Source organism: Garra rufa, chromosome 13, assembly GCF_049309525.1.
Source record: "Garra rufa chromosome 13, GarRuf1.0, whole genome shotgun sequence".
Lineage (NCBI taxonomy): Eukaryota > Metazoa > Chordata > Actinopteri > Cypriniformes > Cyprinidae > Garra > Garra rufa.
The window spans coordinates 24160657-24179979 of NC_133373.1; the positions used below are offsets into that span (position 1 = coordinate 24160657).

The following is a 19323-nucleotide window of genomic DNA, read 5'->3' on the forward strand; positions in this document are numbered from 1 at the left end:
TTTAACGCATCAGTTGACCTCTCGAAAAACTGGCCAGTAGTGGTATTTTATGAAGCGTGTTATAGTTAATGTTTATCGTTAAAAATAAACAGTTATACTGTAATTGCAGTTAGATACCGTGAGAAACACCGTAATAGCGACCAACCAGATACTAGTTGTCATATTTTTACGTTTTTAGTCTTTCTGCAATCTTTCTCTCACTGTAGGAGGTTGAATGAGCTTCAGTAAAGACTGCATTCAAGAAATACGATAAAAATGTGTGCTGAATGAATTTCGTTGCCTTGTGTTTTTTAAACACTATTTTCATATTTTCTATTATGTTAAATGCCATGTTTGCTTGCCATTTATAATATTCAGTTATGTTGTTTATTTGAATATCATAAAATAACATGAGTAAATTACTTTTTTCTTATTTAACATTAAATCTTTAAATCGAAACATATAAAAAAGAGAGTGTTTGATCATGTCCAAATACGCATTCAAATGTATTTTACCTTAAATATCACACTAACTGTAATATAAATACTATATTAGAAAATGTTATCTTTTAAAAGGTCAGGATCATTATTGCACATATTATTTAGTACAAAAAAAAACTCCTCAAAATATTAACTAAATAGAACTGAACTATATATTACAATTATTTAATTGAATAAAAGTTACACTTAAGGTGTTTGGTCACATTTGACTGACAAAAAGTATGAGAACATATTAATTATGTCTCTTTATCACTCGCCAGAATAAAATGCGATTGTAAAGCGCATTCAGAGAAGTTATCAATGCACATTATGTGTTAATAATTACTCGAAATTGCTGCAAAAATAGTAAAACTAATGTCTATCCTATTTAAACCTATTCAAACACATTGACAGCGCGGAGTTGTTTGGAACTATTGAGAGCTCCATGAACCACGCAACTGCGCGGCGGCGAGATCAAAGCGTGGCTCTAGTGTTTGAGGCGTGGTTTACGAATGCCCAGAGCCGTTTATTGGGCGTTACGAATGTCTATCAAATGCGCCTGTGCGTAGCTCATAGCCAATCGTTTCAATCATGCCGGATGACGTATACAGAGCGATGGTTTAACGCCAAAAGTTGCTCTTTTTTTCAAAATAAACTTGCGTTCTAAACTACTTAGAACACTATCTAAAGCCCGGCTCACACTACAGGAGTTTTAGCCCGATTTTGCCCCGATTTTCCCCTTCCGAGAATCGGAGCAAAAATCTTGTCAAGCACCTCGATCGGCCCCGATGTTCGGCGCAGATTATCTTGTAATGTGAGGCGTTCAAAGATCGAATCTTGCATCTCCCGATCTGCTAGCTGTATCGGGGCTGCCCCGATCAAATCAAACATGTTTGATATTTAAGATTTTAAATCGCAATGATGACGCTATGTGCTTATCAGTACTTTCACAACAGCCAATGCGTGACCACAAAACACGGGTCGTTTGATAGTGGAGATGAAGGAAACTGCTTCTTGAGTTTTTGTAGTAACTGTCTTGTCAGCATAATGTGTCGAAAACGTGCCACAACTGTAAGGAGAAAGAGGAGCTATGCTGAGGTAAAATTGTCTTATAGTTTTGAATAGGCAGATTTTTACCACAGCGGTAGCGAAGTGTTTTATAAATATATATACTGACGTTTGTGTACATAGGCCTATATATAAATACATATGTATATAATTTTGAAACACAAAATAAATTAGGCTCAAACATTATTAACAAACGTGCCTGTTTATTTTAGCACTTACGTCAGTGAACAAAAAACGCTCAAATAAATTAAAGAAATAATATATTTAAATAAGAAAGTAGCCTAAATACAATGTTAAATAGGCTATTAAACAAACATTCGTTGCAAAAATGTCGGAGAGCTCATCAGAACTACTGGCCCGAGTCCGACTGGAACCTGTCTTTTTTCCTCTTTCTCTTCCCCATTACACAGCTGCTGTCTTTAATAGCAAAGTGATTACATTTATTTTCGTTTCTTTAGTTTATAAAGTGAATTTAGAGATATATTTGGAACATTTTTTGTTTGTTCAATTCAAGTTTTTTTTTTTTTTAAAGTAATGCGACCAGCGGCAAACAGATCAATTTAGCCTTCTCAAGCCATCACGATTTAAATTAAAATCTCTCTCTCTCTCTCTCTCTCTCTCTCTCTCTATATATATATATATATATATATATATATATATATATATATATATATACAAACTTAAAGCATATCATAATATTTGTTTAATCGTTTAACCTAGATAATGTGTGCTAATAGGCACATATCCAATCGTTTGCGGAGATTGAAAGCTGGAGCGCGCCTACATGCATTCGCCGGTGCAATGTGAAACTTCATTTTTGCTCATAAAGCGGTCAGAGTAATATATCATCCAGAATTGTGAAGGGTCTACCTTAGTTCGTGTGTACACAGCGTTAACAAAACGTGCTTTTGAAGAAAACAAACAGGATACGCTTTCTGATGTCTGGTGTTAAAAAGGAGCGCTTCACAATAATTAATATACGCTTTAAATTATTACTTCACTACTATAAAACGAAATAATTAAAATCGAAAACAAAACTCTTTCATAAGCTATAGGCCTAATTCATAAAGATGCATTTAGGCTTTAAAAGTGAGCAGATGGCGAGTCAAGATAGTCAACTTCATCTTTGCGACACGGACTTATTATTATTAATTCAAATATCTCCTTAATTTTTGCCCCGACACATTCATGGTAATTACTTTTTCTGGGGCCATTGAGACCACCACAGCCATAGTTTTGAACATACCAGGTGAGTGCACAAGTTATCCTATGTAAACATTAGTTGCTGAAATGGAGATTGGCTGTGTGAGATCAGGAGGCATGATAATCCTAATAATATCTTGTAGTGTGTGATGCGCCAGGATTTTCAAATCTTATAGTGCGTGCATGTTTAAGATTTCAGGTAAGATAATCTGCGAAGATTCTCCTTATGTGTGCGCTGCAACCAGATTTCATAATCGGTTAGGATTTTAAAACTCCTGTAGTGTGAGCCGGGCTTAAGGGGCCGTTCATATGTCGCGTCTTTTGCGAGCTAAAGTTCGTTATTTCAAATGTAGACGTGCGGTATGCGCGCGCATAATGGAAGCGACGGTGTTGCGACGGGCTCGCGTTTTCCATGCGCAAGCTACAGAGCGGTTTGGAAAGGAGAAAGCGACGCGCCTAGTGTTTTCCACGCGTTTTTAGGCGCGACATGTGAACAGCTGCATCGAATGTTAACTTGCTGCCATGCTGGATCCATAGTTATAAACCAACTGCTTTGGTGAGTCGCATAGAAGGCGTCATCGTCTTGCTGCTCCCTCCCCGTTCTGTGATTGGTTCCCTATCTGAGGTGAAAATTTGGTCCATGGTTTCCATGCTACCTTCCAGCGTGAATAAAATCGCGCTGCGCGGAAGGCAGCATGGGGACACCCAGGCTATAACAGAGTAACATTTTTACTCTTTCATAGTATATAACAGATTCATTGACAACTTCATTCAGTCTTAGCAGTGATCGGGAGAGGAATTCTCTCCCACCAGGATTTAATGTTTTCTAGAATGTCATCTGATTGGACTGGACTGTAGCATTGTGCGTTGGCAGCAAAATGGAACCCTGTGGGACACCAGTTTAGAGTCAGAGAAGAAACACAAATTCACAAAACTTGTATTGAAAAAATTTACTGATTGGACTTGAACCGTTTGAAAGCACAAGTACCAAATATCTACAGCTGTGCTCATTCCCTTGGTAAATGTAATCAAAAAAGGCTGTGGCCAATGTGTACCAATGTGTATTTTTACACATTTTAATGTCTCTCCCATTTTAAATTCTTATTCTAAAATGAAAAGTTAGATTTTTGTAAATTTTTACAATAAAAGATCAAAAGGATTAATAATACAGATTTATTATCACAGCCTTCTTTGATCATATTTACCAAGTGTATGAATCATTTTGAGCACAACTGTACCTCACAGTTGTATAGCAATCACGACTTACTTCCTCAGAATGTGGAAAACTGTGAAATGAATCGTGTTATTGTTTTTACTACTGCCAGACCACTGAAGCTGAAGGCTGACAGTTCCTGCTGAATTAACTAAATGCATCACTATACTATAAAATAATACTTGGCATTTCTACACATTTAAGTCCCAGAATTCTGTCAAATTCTCACACACAATTTCTTTAAACTATCTTTTTAACTTTATCTGAAAAACATTTACTACAGTCCTAGCTGAACTGTAAAAGTGAGTGCTGAATGTGTGGTCAAAAATATTTCCATAATATTATAATACATTCTAAAACATGCTGGGTTAAAATCAACCCAGCAATGGGTGAATTATGGACAAACCCAGCGGTTGGATTAAATGTTTAACCCAACCTGGGGTGTGTTTCCCTAAAGCACCCTGGGTAGTTTTATTTACTCAGCTATTGCTTAGGAGCTGCTTTATTTATGCTTTGTTTCTTACTTAAAATAAACCGAAAATAGGTCGGAAATTAATATTTATTAATATGTTCAATAAATAAGAATTAAATAATAAACATTTTTCAATTGCAAATAAATGTTCACCTTTTGATCATTGCTGACGCTTCTAGTATGTCCGATTTTTGTCTGATTTACAGCCTATTTTAAGTTTATTTTAAGCCAGCCACATAGTAATTTTTAAACAACAAATAAAACCACCCAGAACATTTAATCCAACCACTGGGTTTGTCCATATTTCACCCAGCACTGGGTTGTTTTTAACCCAGCATTTAGCTTTTAGAGTACTAAATCTGATTTGATTTACTTATAATGGTTTAAAATGACAGACATAAAAATACCTTTAAATTTTCAGCTATTTTCCAACACATTAGACATAAAATAATACACCTACAATTTTGTTTTTCCTTAAATTATATATATAACCCTGGACCACAAAACAAGTCTTAAGTAGCATGGGTACATTTGTAGCAATAGCCAGAAATACATTCTATGGGTCAAAATTATAAATTTTTCTTTTATGCCAAAAAGCATTAGGATAATAAGTGTAAAGATCATGCTCCATGAAAATATTTTGTAAATTTGCTACCATATATATATCAAAACTTGATTTTTGATATGTAAGAACTTCATTTGGAAAACTTTAAAGATATTATCAATATTTTGATTTGATTTTTTTTTTTTTTTTTTTTTTTACACCCTCAGATTGGTTGTATTTCAGACAAATATTGCCTTATCCTAACAAACCATAAATCAATGGAAAGCCTAATTATTCAGCTTTCAGATTCAGGTTAATTGAACCTTATGACTGGTTTTGTGGTCCAGGGTCACATATTTCTTTATTTTCATATTTACTTTTATTTCACATTACTTTCATTTGATTTTTGATTGATTTTTTTCACCTCCAGCTTTTAAAATATCTGTATACCCCAGCATACATAAACCATTTAAAGGTTAAATAAACAAATGTAATTTAATTTACATGCTGTGCTTATATTTGTTACATTACATAAAAAGAAAGCAGAGCCATATATGTAAAATGCCCCAGAAAATCATGTATATGGTGAAAATATTGCCACTTAATAAAGTTAATATCTCATATCGCCTTCAATATAACTCATGAATTTTGAGTGTAAATGATTTTCTGAATGTCATCTACATCAATAAAAATCTACTTTGGGCTGTGGAATGAGAAATGAGACCAATAAATAACTCAGTGTGTACTTTGTGAAATCATAAATTCTTGCGTGTCCATTTGATTTTTAAGATGCCTCAAAACAAGATGTGCATTGTTGAAGTTGGGGCCCAGGGTAGAATCACAGACGCTTTTGTTCGGGGTTCCCCGTTCCTGCGATGGCCTGCTGTCGATCAAGATGTAAGCGTCCGCCCCCATCGGCCCTTTCACTGCTGCAGCTGGCTGCCTCTCGCTGCTTACCGTATGCTATGCTCACTGCAATCTGTGCTGGAGAGGCCGAAGGAGCTGCTGCTTCAGTATTAAACCCGGCCTACAAACGCTTATGACGCTCGCCACCAAAGAACACAAATAACACGAGGTAAGTCTAAGCGTACTGGGACATGTAATTTTTAATACAATCTATTTTATGTAGTCGCACCGCTTGATGATCTCGATCCGCGATGGTTAAATGCGCGGTCGATTTCGAAAAGCGGCATGTTTGCGGAAGTGATCGTGCGGTCCATGTTTAGCCGCCCCTGTTATTTGCCTTTACATGTCATGTGTGTGTTTCCAAAATATATTTCACTCTCACGTGCATTTTGTCGACACGGTAAGCGTTGGGAAAAGTTGAAGATGCTGTTTGGGTTGGCCGTAAACGAGGCGAAGTTGACTAGCCAGCGGACCCGTTTGAAAAATCAAAATGGCTTCCATCTTTGTCGTCTCAGCAGAGAGGTTTATACCTTTGTTTCCCCGTCTCGCATGTAAAGGGAGTCTGTGAGTAACCTCCTTTTTATATTTATCTAGTGGACTATATTTGTCCACCGAATTAAGAGTATTAAGAGTTTGGGTGTTTATTTCACTGGTTTTTATTTATTTTGTTACTTACCCAGTAGCGCACTTTTTGACCACGTCAGTGCGGTGGGGGAGGGGAAGTGAGTCTGTCTGGGTGGAGCCTGTATGATACGTTCACTGTGTGTGGATGAATTATCCATTGCCCCCTTCGCCGTAAGTTTGATTTAGTTTAGACTCCAGCTACTGAAAGAATTGTTTCATTACCCTTTTTTATCATTTCTTTTGATTAGTTTTGTGTCACAGCTTGCAATGTAGAATTCCAGTCTCCTCAAATTCTTTACTGTTATATTTAAGGGCACATGGAGATCTCCTGAAAATCTTTCTCCATATAGAGTGCTGCAGGAATGACATATTTTTTATAGACCAGCCCAGAAGTTAGCATTAAACCGTTAGCATTCCCTTGACAAAAAACCAGTAGAGAGTTTGCACTTACGTTAGGGGTGGGCGATATGACCTAAAATTAGTATCACGGTATTTTTCATCTTTTGAACGGTGACGGTATAATATCACGGTATTACTTTTTTTTGGTACATTTTGGGAGGAGTCGCCTGTCCTGTCCCTTTAGTATGTGAATAAAGTTAATATTTTTATAATATAATAAGTAAATGGTAGGTCTCCTTATCAAAAAGAGACATGGGAGAGTATTATGCATTCTCAACATATTTATTTTGCAAAAAACCTAAAGATCTTACTTAACAGTGTACAACAAAACAAAAATTATTTTTTATTGAAATTTAATTTCTGCAATATTTAAAACCTTTAAATAACTGGGGGAAATCAATCCATGGCAACAGTTTAAAAGTAGACCAATTCTGTGGGGAAAAACAGGGACTTGGCAACCCTGCATCCAACACGAGCTGCTGGAGTTAATGTCATTGCACACGAGTACGAAATTTTCGTCTGAGATTTTCGCACGTAAAAAAAAAAAAAAACAGGCTATGTTAATCGAGTTTACACACTGCCTCTGAAACTTTCGTCCGTCATAAAAAAATTCGGATCGTGTTTGATTTTCTGCATTTTCCATAATAAGCATTTTGATAAGGATGGCGAATATGAGAAAACGCATACGAAAATCGGACTCAGTGTGCAGTGACCTTTAGATTTGAATGATCACGGGTTGAAAGTAAAGAGAGATGACAAAAATAGACTGGAGGAGTTGCTGCAATCTTGTACTCACTGACAAATATCTATTCTAAGATGTGCTGCTCCTTTACACAGAGTGTGCCTTATCGCAAAAATCGAAAGTAAAAGTAAACAGCGCGAGCACTCAGGGATTTCTATACCCTGCATATTGAAAGTGCGCCTCGCGCTCGCTCAATTTGTGATCCGCTGTGTAAATCCTTCGGCCAGCTGACCGGGAAAAGTCCCGGTCGTCCCGATTGTCACTCCGCCCCTGGTATAGGCTACAGGGCCTGACCTTTCTTCGCGATGTTTCACCAGTAGTTTAATGGCCACTCCCCTTTTTGCCACCTGCAAAGCTGATACGAATATGTTTTACTTTTTTATTTACAACAAGATATATAGTATAAGGACAGGTATTCAGACCACAACAGAACGTTTGAAGAAAATTTAATGCCTTGTTAATTAGAATTAGCTATTATTGATGTAAATGCAGCCGTTTGAGGCACATAATTGATTTATTACGGTATTGACGGTATTATAAAATCCATGTTGTGGCGCAATGTCACACCGGTGATGACTATGACACTGGTGTACCGCCCACCCCTAACTTACGTCACAATTTGGTCAGTTACCCGGATACGCGGCCATATTCGAGATACTCTGATGTAAACAACAGTGCTGGTTGTACATTAATGTACTACTAAATATGTTGTTCTGTTAATATATGCTGTCTAAATGTGTGGAAGCTGCTAAATCATATAGAGAAGGACTAAGTAAGTAGGCTATGGCAAAATATTTAGACAAACTAAAGTTAAAAGGTGGTAAAGATATGTACGAGCAGTATTAAGATATTAGCCTAAAATGTCACCTACTTCACTGGAAATGATAAGAACAGTTAAATGTTGTCAAGGTTTTTGCCCTGGAAATCCAAATTTTTTTGCAGTCTTCCCCTTGATTTGTCTGTAGTACTCAATGTTTAACGATTAGCACAGCCCAAAACAAGATAATAATTGACCATTTTCAGCTGCAATAATCACCAAAATTTGCGAATTTGGTTCAGTGGCGTTGTTTACGTTCAGTGCCGCCAATATGGCTGATTGATGACACGTCGTGAAAACGCTCTTGGAGAATTACAAAAAATAAGCTCTGTGAAAAAGTGTATGATTCTCATGTTTTGCTCATCATAAAAATCTTTAATAATAAGCACAAATTTACTAAAATCATCTAAAAAAAATCCACACATATAAAAAAAACTACACAACGGGCGTATGACTTCACTGTCATCACCACTGAGTTTCCACCAAATCTTTTAATCTTTAAAAGGCAACAATTTGGAAAGTTTAAGTTGGAATACTTTGCAAGAGCACGAGTATAAACACAACAAGGCTGTAAAAAGTAGATTTGTGAGTAGATATTTGCCATGATGGCATTTAATGTTCCCGGCAGCCTCTGAAGTTCCATTTAGAACTTATTCAAGATACACAAAAGCTCCGAAAAAAAGTCACGAGTGGGGGTTTACTGGGATTTTACATTGTGGAATAAAACGTAATATAGCTTGTGTTTTATTTCAGGTATTTAATCAAAAACCCACTGATTTTGCAACGATGGAACCGGAAGTTCAAAAATCCTAATTTGTTTCCGGGTTTTAGGAGTCGTACCTGCGGCACTCTATTATTAACTGAATGCAGTGCTGGTGTACGAAATGTTGGTTGTAGTTTTAGTTGCAGTGGATGTGTGTCAGCTTGCACTCTGGTCTCTTTTTCAACAGTGCTGGGATGTCACCCATGCTTCAGGTAGGCGCACCACCATGCCCTTAATTTATCTGGTTAACAGTGTGGTTATGGGTTTAAAGTTCTTGTGTGTGATCTTGGTTAACTGTCAAGCAAATCATCTCCATTATGTTAAGTCATCCCTCTTAACATGAAATGACTTTGCAATATATGTGGTGTTTTTTTTGTGTGCTTGCACTCAATGGATTTGTTGGTTTGCTTGTTTTGCATAGAGTTTGATGTGTAAAATGTAACTCATTACCATTGTTTAGCTATCGTCTTATGTCTTCCCCACCTTTCACCTACCCACCAATATTTGTAGCTGATCAGAGGTCCCTGTGCCCCCTCCCCTACTCCTCCCAACACACACACACACGTACACACACACATACACAGTCACATACACGCTCACAAACACTCAGTCGGTCAAGAGCTAGTGTGATGACAGATAATGTGCTTTGTCATGCTGGTTGGTGTCATGTGTTTTTCCTATACTGGATGCATGTTTGTTACTTTTAGGCTCCTGTAACCCTGGTTGGCTGGCCACGGAGACAGGGAGTCCTCGTCTCAGTACTGTGGCTCTCCACATTAGACTTTCTGTTTGGGGTATCTACTTTCACCTCCATTTTTATTCATATTCAAAGGCTTGAAGCACAATTCCAACATTTTATTAGCTAAATCAGTCGTTTGATAGCTTGTGATTAATTTAGATCACTTTAATAATCTTCACATTCCTATTATATGCATTAAAAATGCACTTATGCATACTTTAGGTGGATGTGGATTCATCACGAATGTAAGACGTGATCTTAGGCTTAGATCTTCTCTCATGTTCTAAAGCATACTAGTTTATTGTTCCTGCTAAAATAATTTTCAATTAGACTAAAGCATTTTTACTGACTCTTACCAAGGTCCATTATTGTATTTAATCAGTAATCGTAATAGTTAAGTATCCATTTTACATAACACAGACATTTTTCTACGATTTTAATATTCTAAGAGAATAATTCAACTCTGCATTTGCATTTGTTGTTTGTATGTTTTCTGTTAAGCTGAATGCACTTAACTGCATTTTTCTTGAATTTATTCTTTACTTTTGGTTTTGTATTCTAGTTCTGATATTGCAACAATTATTTATAATTTTTAACTAATGTAAAGGACAATTTTGCAGATTTGAGAAACAGGGTCAGGATTGAACAAAATTGGGTGAATGTGAACTAACCATCACTCTCCCTTTTTTCTTTTCTCTAGGCTAAACATGTTCTCCAAGGGCACCAAGCGTAAGTTTTCCGATGGTGATGAAGAGCTATCTGACGAAAGCCTGGTAGGTGCCAGGGTGGCATCTTCGTACAGCTTGCAACGGCAGTCGCTGCTGGACATGTCCCTCATTAAACTGCAGTTATGCCACATGCTGGTGGAGCCCAACCTCTGCCGCTCAGTTCTCATCGCCAACACGGTCAGACAGATTCAGGAGGAGATGACTCACGATGGCAGCTGGCATATGGTCACCGAAGCGTTCTGTGGCACAGGCCAGAGTCCCTCTGAACGCTTGGTGGCCACTGAGGTCCTCTGCAGGTCACGAGAGCAGGATGCAGAGCCTAAGCTCTTTTCCGTCATCAGCTACGAAGGTTGCTGTGAAGAGGAGGTGGTAGCTGATGAGACGCTGTGCTCCGTTTCGGTTAGTGATACTGTCTCTAATGTGTGCCTGGCAGGGCGTATGGGCCAGTGCTGGGAGAAGAGCGAACTTAGTGGTGTAGAGAGGGATGAAGAGGCCCTTGAAGACTCTAGACTTGGCTCAGGAGAAGATGAGGAAATAGACACCGAGGATGGGGCTTCTACAGAGGGTCCAAAGACCATCGGACAAGTTTTTGGGACTTTTGAAATAAAAAACGGTTCTCCGGGTCAAGACTCTGCTCTAGAGGAGCTGTTCTCAGACGTGGACACCTCCTATTATGATCTGGACACCATGCTGACTGGCATGCAGAGTGCACCCAAGATGGGCCCTTATGACCTCTTAGACAGTTTGGCACCTTCACACAGTTCCCCTTCCATAGTGTCCACACCAAACTGTCGTTCTGATCTCAATGAACTGGATCACATCATGGAAATCATTGTGGGTTCTTAGGTTTGACCTTATTCAGAGACTTACACGCTTGTCTTAATGTTACTGGCCTTTCTGTTCCTTATGGAAAGCAAGTAAAGTCTGGAGTCCTTTCAGGGAAAAGAGTTGATGTCTTTCGAAGGATGGCCTTGATTTTATGAGCTGACCATAGTCATCTTATTTGCATACCCTTTGTATGTTTTAATGTGTTTTTTCTGTATTTGTCTGTCCAGACATGCTGTTTTTTTATTTAATTTATTTGTTATACTCATGACACTACGGAGAGCAGAACAAGATGTATACAAAAGTTGTAAAGCTTGGGATATTTTCATAAGGAGTCACAAGATTGTCTAAATGTGTATATAAATATATATTTTTTACAATAGATTCTTCTTGTAATATGTTACTGTACATTATGTACATGTTCTACAAATTGATTTTAACCGAAGAGATTAGATTCTTATGTGCAACAACGCAACACGTTTTTCGTCATCAAAATCCATAAACTGAAGGAACTTAATTCAATACTACGAAAGGCACCATGTACACATACAATGATGCATGTTTTACGTTTATGTGCTCGTTTGCACCAAGTATTTTTTTTTTCCTCTCAAGATTTGATTGCAGTTGGCTGTCAATCAGCTCAGCCGTAGGTTTTGTTTGTTGTTAGACGTCAAAGTTCTTATATTTTGTCTTATCAACAAATGAAGTATAATGGGGCCAACCCATTTTATATTGTGACTTAATTTATTTAATTTATTTACGGCAAACGGTGAGTGTTGGCTCTGGTCAAACTCAGGGTGGCTTTTTAACTCTAGAGGACTTAATAGGCCTGATTCACAAAAGCCTTTTACTCAGTAAACTGTTCACAGAATTATAGTTTGCAAGTTGTTTTGCACCAGTTCTTGATTTTAAATAAGTTTTAATATTGGTGAATGGCTTAAGCATATCTGTCTATTGGTTCTCTAGACCCCTCATAACGAGAAGGCATTTGTCTAGTTCTATGCATTGAGTGTCATAACACACTTTATACGTATGGAATGTTTAAAAATGCATTTAGTACAGTGTTCCTTTTTATACTTAAGAATCAGTCAACGAGAGACGGTTTTATTTTACTCAGCATTTCCCCCCAGTTGTTACATATATTATTTGGTTTTGCCTAAAGTACATTTTTGCATAAACTATGTTTGTGCAAGTTATAGGTTATTACACTTTGATAATTGTTTTCTTCTACATTGTCTCACACTTAAATTCTAAGAGGATGTTGTTTATTGTATGATCTTAAACTAGTATAGAGTATAAACATTTTATATGAGCATTGTAGCTTTTTTAACGTTTTTTAATAAAAGGTACAACTTATGAAAACAATTGTGTGTTTTCTCATGCAATCAACTATTAAAGGTGAATTAAACTTGGCCATCAATGTCTATAAATGAGCATTAAGAACATTTGTGACCCTGGACCCCAAAACCGGTCACAAGTAGCACAGGTATATTTGTAGCAATAGTCAACAATACATTGTATTTTTCTTTTATGCCAAAAATCATTAGGATATTAAGTAAAGGATCATATTAAATTTGATCTTAAACTTAATCTTAGATTAGTAATATGCATTGCAAAGAACTTCACTTGGACAACTTTAAAGGTGATTTTACATATCAATATGTTGATTTTTAGGGCCCGAGCCCAAAAGGGCGAAGGCCCTATTGTTTTTCTAAGGATTATTAGGGCCCGAGCCCAGAATGGGCGAAGGCCCTATTGTTTTTCTAAGGATTATTATTATTATTATTATTATTATTTCATCAATGTTTTGGGGGATTTCGGGGCCCTTAACATACACGAAAACTCTTGAAACTTTGCACACGCATTGGAACCTGCGGCCATCAGGCCCGCACAAACTTTGACATGGGGGGGTCACCTGGGGGGGGCGTGGCACAACGTTAAAAATTGCAACTTTTGAGGGACTCTGGAGCACACACCGGTTGACCTATATTTATCAAAATTCATACACATATAGACCTCATCGGGCTGAACAACTCTAATGCTCAAAGTCCGTGCTTCGCCCAACAGGAAGTCAGCTATTCAGGGATGTCTAAAAAGCGCATGCAATGGAATTTGAAATACTCCTCTAAGGCCTTTCCACCGATGGCCTCCAAACTCGGTCAGCATGATCTCAAGACATTGGGGAAGCAAAATTGCCAGGGGAATTTTGATATTTCAAACGGTTTGGCCGTGGCGGGGTGACAAAATTATGGCGAGAAATGAGAAACAGGAAGTGTCTAATAACTTTAACACACTTTGTCTGATTTTGACCAAACTTCAGCAGTTTGTTTATCGTCTGATGCCAGTCACAGAGATGTGACTATTATGAGTCAAAGTTATAGCGCCACCAACTGGCAGCAGAAAGCACAACGTTTTCTAAATGCTTTTAAATCAGCCTCTTAATTTTACTCAATTTGCTTCAAACTTCATCCCAATAATGTCGAAACATGGCCGATGAGAATCTGTGAAGGGCATTATCGATAAATTTTATCATGTTGACATGGCAATGTGTCAAACTTTAACTTTAGTTTTTTGTGTTTTCGAGCCACTTAAAATACTTGGAATTTCATGAAACTCAACACACACATCTGTATTAATGATATTTAGACACTGATAAAAGCCCATAAATGGGCGTGGAGGAGGCACTCTATAGCGCCACCTTTTGACAAAAGTTGGGGGTTTAGTTTTGCCTACAGTCACCAAACTTGGTACGTATATTGCTCTCATCAATCCGGACGACTTTCTAATTAACACTCATTAGCTATAATAAACAGGAAGTTGGCTATTTTTATTTGAATGTGGATTTTTGGAAAAATCAGGCTGAAAATAAAATCATACTAAACAAAGCAGAAACAAGAAGTTCACACCAAACTTTGTCAACATGATAAGAATATACTCAAAATGCTAAATTGTAAACGGATTTGGGATATCTTGAACGGTGTTGATGTGGTGATTTTTTAAAGTCACAGTAAAAAAGTAGCATTAATTTTCACATATCTTTAAAGTGCCTAATACTAACTATTCAAAACTTTGTATATATGAAGAACAAATCATTCTTAGAAAATACGCTTGGTATCAAAATTTGATCATGCTCAGAGGCCCCAAAAACATTAAAAGTATCCAGAAGTGAAAGAGAGAAATGAAAACTGTAATACAAGGGATGAACACCAGAGGTCCTCGTATGATAAGGAATATTTTTACCTCTAAAGCTATTCTGCTCATTCATAATGTACAACAAAGAAACGAATGCATAGATTCATTTGCAGTTGTTATGTACTGTACTTTTAGAATACTTTTAAATAATTTTTAAATAAACACTAAAAAGCATTATTTTATTTTTTTATGAAAAATTATGAAATGTTTTGTTTGTCTCACTGATTTGGTAACACTTTCTATGAAGCCTCTATTATAAGGGTATTTCTAAGGCATTATAATGAACGCATAATGCATTATAAAAAACATATGATATTATATATTATATCATCCAATGAATATTCATAACAACAAATAACATACATTATAATACTTAAATATTAGAGGTTATAACTTTTAAGATTATGATTTATAACACACAATAGACACCATATTAAATCTACTTCATTTGTAATGGACTATATCATATTAGATTTATTTTTTACATTATATTCTATTCTATTGACTATAAGCAACTAACTCTCACCAACTAACACTCCTTACAGTGTAGACTTAGGTTAATGTTAGGCTAAGTAGAAGGTTCATGTTCTTGCAAAGTTACTTATAATCAGTTTTTCTTTTGGGGAACTGTCAAAATACAGTGTTAGCACATATTTAGCACACTACTAATAATAATTACTGCTAGCTGACATGCAGTTGCAGAGTTACTTATAAAAAGCTGTCTAACGGGTACCATCAAAATAATTAAACTTATCATATTATACATTCATCTGATCTGATACCTGATCTTATGGCTATTTGAGAATTATTATTATTATTACTTATAAGTGATCTTTGTATGCTTTAAGTAAAGTGACATCAGTAAGATGGCAAAATATGAGACTTATACATTATAACTATGAGGAGGTAATCATACTCATAAAAGCTATAATAAAAAAGTAAAAATTCTAATACATTAAAACTGTTCTTATGAATGCTCATGAGATTATACAACATATTATAAGGTTTTTTATAATGTATTATGCATTCCTTATAATGCCTTAAAATGTATTATAAATACATGAACCCACAAATATTTTTAACAAATATAAATAAATGTACTAATGTACCTTTTAATAATATATGAATACTTTCTTTTGCTTAATATTAATTAACATTAATAAATGCCATTTAATTATTGTTCATGTTAACTAATATAGTTAATCTTAACAAATTAAACTGGATGGCAACATTTTAAATATTGTGTGTATGTGTCTGTGTGTTGATTTTAATTAACCCTTTCAATTCGATAAACTTTAAATCGACCCTGGCAGAAGGGTTACTGTGAATGCATGTGCCAACTGGGCACCGTTTTTCTGATGCTATCGGTATGGTGACTGCGCAGATGGCGAGGGCCCGGTCATCGCTGCTTGCAGCTTTAATTATTATTATTATTATTATTATTTTTTTTTCAATGTTTTGGGGGATTTCGGGGACCTTAACATACACGAAAACTCTTGAAACTTTGCACACACATTGGAACCTGCGGCCATCAGGGCCGGACAGACTTTGACATGGGGGGGTCACCTGGGGGGGGCGTGGCACAGCGTTGAAAATTGCGACTTTTGAAGGGCTCTGGAGCGCACAACGGTTGACCTACAGTCACCAAATTTCATACACATATAGACCTCATCGGGCCGAACAAATTTCACACTCATAGTCCGTGCTTCGCCAAACAGGAAGTCGGCTATTCAGGGATGTCTAAAAAGTGCATGCAATGGAATTTGAAATACTCCTACTAGGCCTTTCCACCGATGGCCACCAAACTCGGTCAGCATGATCTCAAGACATTGGGGATGCAAAATTGCCAGGGGATTTTTGATATCTCGAACGGTTTGACCGTGACGGGGCAACAAATTTATGGCGAGAAATGAGAAACAGGAAGTGCCTAATAACTTTGACATACTTTGTCTGATTTTGACCAAACTTCAGCAGTTTGTTCGTCGTCTGATGCCGATCACAGAGATGTGACTATTATGAGTAAAAGTTATAGCGCCACCAACTGGCAGCAGAAAGCGTGACTTTTTTGAAACGCTTTAAACTCAGCCTCTTAATTTTACTCAATTTGCTTCAAACTTCATCACAATAATGTCAAAACATGACCGATAAGAATCTGTGAAGGGCGTTATCCATAACTTTTATCATGTTGCCATGGCAACGTGTCAAACTTTAACTTTAGTTTTTTGTGTTTTTGAGCCACTTAAAATGCTTAGAATTTCATGAAACTCAACACACACATCTGTATTAATGACAATTAAACACTGATAAAAGCCCATAAATGGGCGTGGAGCAGGCGCTCCATAGCGCCACCTTTTGACAAAAGTTGGGGGGTTACTTTGTCCTACAGTCACCAAACTCTGTACATATATTGGACTCATCAAGCCGGACAACTTTCTAATTTACACCCATTAGCTACGACCAACAGGAAGTCAGCTATTTTTATTTAAATATGAATTTTTGGAAAAATCAAGCTGTGGAATTTGAAATACTCCTCCTAGACCTTTCCACCGATGGCCACCAAACTCGGTCAGCATGATCTACAGATATTGGGGACACAAAATTGCCAGGGGATTTTTGGTATCTCGAACGGTTTGGCCGTGGCAGGGCGACAAATTATGGCGAGAAATGAGAAACAGGAAATGTCTAATAATTTTGACACACTTTATCTGATTTTGACCAAACTTTAGCAGTTTGTTCGTCGTATGATACCGATCACAGAGATGTGACTATTATGAGTCAAAGTTATAGCGCCACCAACTGGCAGCAGGAAGTGTGTTGCTTGCAAAACACTTTTAAATCAACCTCTTAATTTTACTCAATTTGCTTCAAACATCATCAGAATAATATCAAAACACGGCCGATGAGAATCTGTGAAGGGGTCCTTGATACATCAAACGCTGTTGCCATGGCAACGTGTCAAACTTTAACATTTGTTTCCTGTGTTTTTAAATATAGCTGTGAATAAATTCATATCACTCATAGCAGAATCAGACAGTTCACACCAAACTTTGTCAACATGATGCCAAGATACTGAAGATGTTAAATTGTGAACGGCTTTGGGACATCTTGAACGGTGTTGATGTGGTGATTTATGAAAGTAACAATAAAAAAGATGAAGAGTTATTTTCATATATCTTTAAATTGCATTATTCTAACTCATCAAAACTTTTTACATATAAAGAACAAGAAATTCTTAGGAAATACGTGTAGTTTCAAAATGTTATCATGCTCAGAGGCCCCAAAAACATTAAAAGTGTCACATAAATTTGTCAGATTAAAGCTCTAATACCAGGGATGAACACTAGAGGTCCTCATAAGATAAGGAATCGTTTGACCTCTAATGCTATTTAGCTCATTCTCAGTGTATAAGAATGAAAATAATCCATAGAATCAGTTGATATAGACTGTACTGTCAGTGTACTTTTACATAATTATTTTGTATAGGTGCTTAAAGAGCATTAAAATCTTTTTTTAATCTTTTAAGGAAAAATTATATGATTTATATACATATATACAATCTCACTGATAGAATAAAAAATCGTATAAGTATGACACTATACTGCTCAGTTCACTTAATTAGAATGAGAAACAAATACATCAACTAAGTTAATATGTATTTATTTTTAATATATTTGTTTATAATTATTTCACAGATGCTTATAGATCATTAAAATAATATTTAAAAATGGATGTAGATCATAAAACATGGTAACTATTTAAAATAGGGTCTCTTTTGTTAACATTGGTTAATGAACTAACACACGAACGAACAACGAACAATATATTTGTACTCGATTTTCTTCAAACTTCATCAGAATGATGTAAAAACACGGCCGATGAGAGTCTGTAAAGGCGTCCCTGATGCATCAAATGCTGTTGCCATGGCAAATAAATAAAAATACAAAATACATTCAAATATTTGTTTCCTGTGTTTTTGAGGCAGATAGCGTGCCTAGAATTTTATTTTCCATTTTCAATTTTCAATGATTTATTATATATTTAAAGTGCAGCATCCTAACTCTTTGAAACTTTTTTCATACAAATAACTATTCATTCTGATTAAACACAGTTCATTTCATAATTATACAAAACTCCACGAATGAAAGAAAATTAAAAAACAAATCTGATCTCACTCTGCTCTGCACTCTATGTGTGTGTTTGTGTGGTAAGTGGCTGAGTGTAAGGAGGTGGGATGGGTGGTAAGAGAAAGAGTCAGACAGGAGGAGAGACAGTTAGGGTTAGTCCAAAGGGTTATTGTGAATGCATGTGCCAACTGGGCACCGTTTTCCTGACGCTATCGGGATGGCGACTGCCAGACGGCGAGGGCCCGGTCAACGCTGCTTGCAGCTTTAATTTTTTTTGTTGTTGTTGATTCAGATTCTACGTTTTAAATAGTTGTATCTCAGTCAAATATTGTCCTATCCTAATAAACCATACATCAATGGAAAGTTTATTTATTCGGCTTTCAGATTAATTTCCCAAAATTGACCCTCATGACTGGTTTTGTGGTCCAGGGTCATTTATTTGGATGAAAAGTGTGATATTTGAAGTGGCAAGATTACCCAGCAATTGAGTTGGTTATATTTTTTTC

General features: G+C 36.5%; 1 protein-coding gene across 1 annotated transcript; it reads left to right on the top strand.

The window, feature by feature from the left end:
- The first annotated feature begins 6633 nt into the window (after positions 1-6633).
- cdca4 (cell division cycle associated 4) lies at positions 6634-12866 on the top strand. The gene is given in 4 exon segments (XM_073853086.1): positions 6634-6638; positions 6640-6659; positions 9397-9421; positions 10649-12866. Coding segments are annotated over 4 exon segments (924 nt in total). The 3' UTR covers positions 11523-12866.
- The last annotated feature ends 6457 nt before the right edge of the window (positions 12867-19323 follow it).